At 43.6% G+C, this 2041-nt stretch overlaps 1 protein-coding gene across 1 annotated transcript; it reads left to right on the forward strand.

The window, feature by feature from the left end:
• The first annotated feature begins 408 nt into the window (after positions 1-408).
• On the forward strand, positions 409-1347 carry LOC144769867 (olfactory receptor 5V1-like). Its single transcript, XM_078654056.1, has one exon. It carries the CDS (start codon positions 409-411, stop codon positions 1345-1347), a length of 939 nt encoding a protein of 312 aa, XP_078510182.1.
• Positions 1348-2041: the final 694 nt, after the last annotated feature.

Genomic DNA, 2041 nt, shown 5'->3' on the forward strand with positions numbered 1-2041 from the left:
ATGTTGGAAAATATTTGGTATAAGATCATGACCCTATAATGACCAATTTTTATCCAGTTCTTCTTTGACTCTCCACACCTAGGTAAACTTCTGCAAAAAATAAAACATATGGAAAAATCTCTCTTCCTGTACGTTTTTGAACTGAGACATGCACAACAACTGTCGTCATGTATGTGCTTGGTCAGCACCTGCAGCCGCTGCCAATCATCTATGTGTCACCAGAAGAGCGCTACAGAAATTGCAAATTCAATGCAGTATTCACAATATTGAGTATTATATACCCTGCTTCTTTAGTGGGTTCACTATGTATGTCTTTTTCTTAGTTACAGATGTGTCTAAAAATACTTAATGTATTGTCCATCACATTTGTGGTGGTTGCTTGAATCTTTGCAGAAGTAATCAGCATGAATGGATGGACTTGGAGAAAACCAGACCAATTTCTCAGAGTTTATCTTTGTGGGATTTTCAGAACTTCCACAGCTGCAAGTTCCACTTTTCTGTGCTTTTCTTCTAATTTATCTGACAACCCTGACAGGAAACTTTCTCATTGTGGCAGTTATTTGTTTTAACTCCAGCCTGCACACCCCAATGTATTTTTTCCTTGCAAATTTGTCCATTTTAGACATGAGCTACACCTCTAGCACATTCCCCAAATTGTTGGCAAATTTTTTACTCGATTGCCCTTGTATCTCCCTCACAGGGTGTTTGCTGCAGTTCTATTTAGTTCTGTGCATGTTGTGTACTGAATTTATTCTACTTACAGTCATGGCTTATGATCGCTATGTCGCCATCTGCAATCCTTTGCGTTACGCTGTCATTATCAGCAAGGTTCTGTGCATGAAACTGTCAGCTGGGATCTGGCTCTTTGGTTTCTTGGAGCCAATACCATACACAGTGCTCTTTGCTGGGCTCTCCTTCTGCAAGACCAACCGCATCAACCACTTCTACTGTGACATAACCGCCCTCCTCGACCTGTCTTGTACCAGCACCCGTAACATCGAAAATGTGACTTACTTTCTCGGCGCTGCTCTGGTGATGACCACACTTTTCCTGATCCTCATTTCCTACATTCACATCATCTCTGCAATATTGAAAATTCAAACTAAAGAAGGAAGACACAAGACTTTCTCTACATGTGCCTCGCATCTAACGATGGTCATTTTATTCTATGCGGCCATCTTGATTATGTACATGAGGCCGGCAACAACATATTCAATGAACCAGAACAAAATATTCTCATTGTTGTACACTGCACTCACCCCTCTGTTAAACCCCTTCATCTACAGTCTGAAAAATAGGGATTTACAAAATGCATTGACAAAGGGAAGGTGTAGAAGGATGAATTGATCACAAAAATTAATGACAGGTTTGGCAAAATCATGGAAAGTAGTCTTTCCAGAAACATTCCTAGATGCCACAACCTACAACCTTCTGGCCCTCAAGTATTTGGGGTTATAGGGGTCTTTTTTAGAGCATGAGCAGTAGCAGATGAAGTGAGCACTGAAATTGCAAATTTAAGACATGTCTCTGCCATAGCTTTGGGCTGCCTGGGGCCCCATAAAATATGGGTCCTACTTTCCTTGTTTGTTCCATGGGGCACCTTCAAACAGGTGTGCCGTGCGCAAACATGGAAAGTGCACCCTATTATGTTGAATGTGCTGTCCTCAGAGTAGCCGTGAACTTGTGCTGCCTTGGGAGCAGTGCATCCAAGGGACTGCTTAAAAGCCCCTCTCTGTTTTACTGTGCAGGCAGCAACTTGCCTACACTTTCAAGAGGGGGCAGAGATCCCCTTGCTGCCGGGCTCAGTGAGTGGCTGCACCCACCTGCAAGGGGATGTCTAGGGGGACAATGGGACCCATTTATCCCCTCCAGAGGCTGGCATGAGGGGGCACACTGACAGTCCGCCATGTGTTTGTGGTGTACTTTCAGTGTGCCACCTGACAGTTTCTTTGCCTTTGCGCCCATGCCCATAATACAGCATGGGTGCAAAGTTAAAGAGATTCCCTCACTTGAATTTGGCCATGCCCTACAGAAATGAAGG

The sequence above is a fragment of the Lissotriton helveticus genome, chromosome 7 (assembly GCF_964261635.1).
Source record: "Lissotriton helveticus chromosome 7, aLisHel1.1, whole genome shotgun sequence".
Classification (NCBI taxonomy): Eukaryota; Metazoa; Chordata; class Amphibia; order Caudata; family Salamandridae; genus Lissotriton; species Lissotriton helveticus.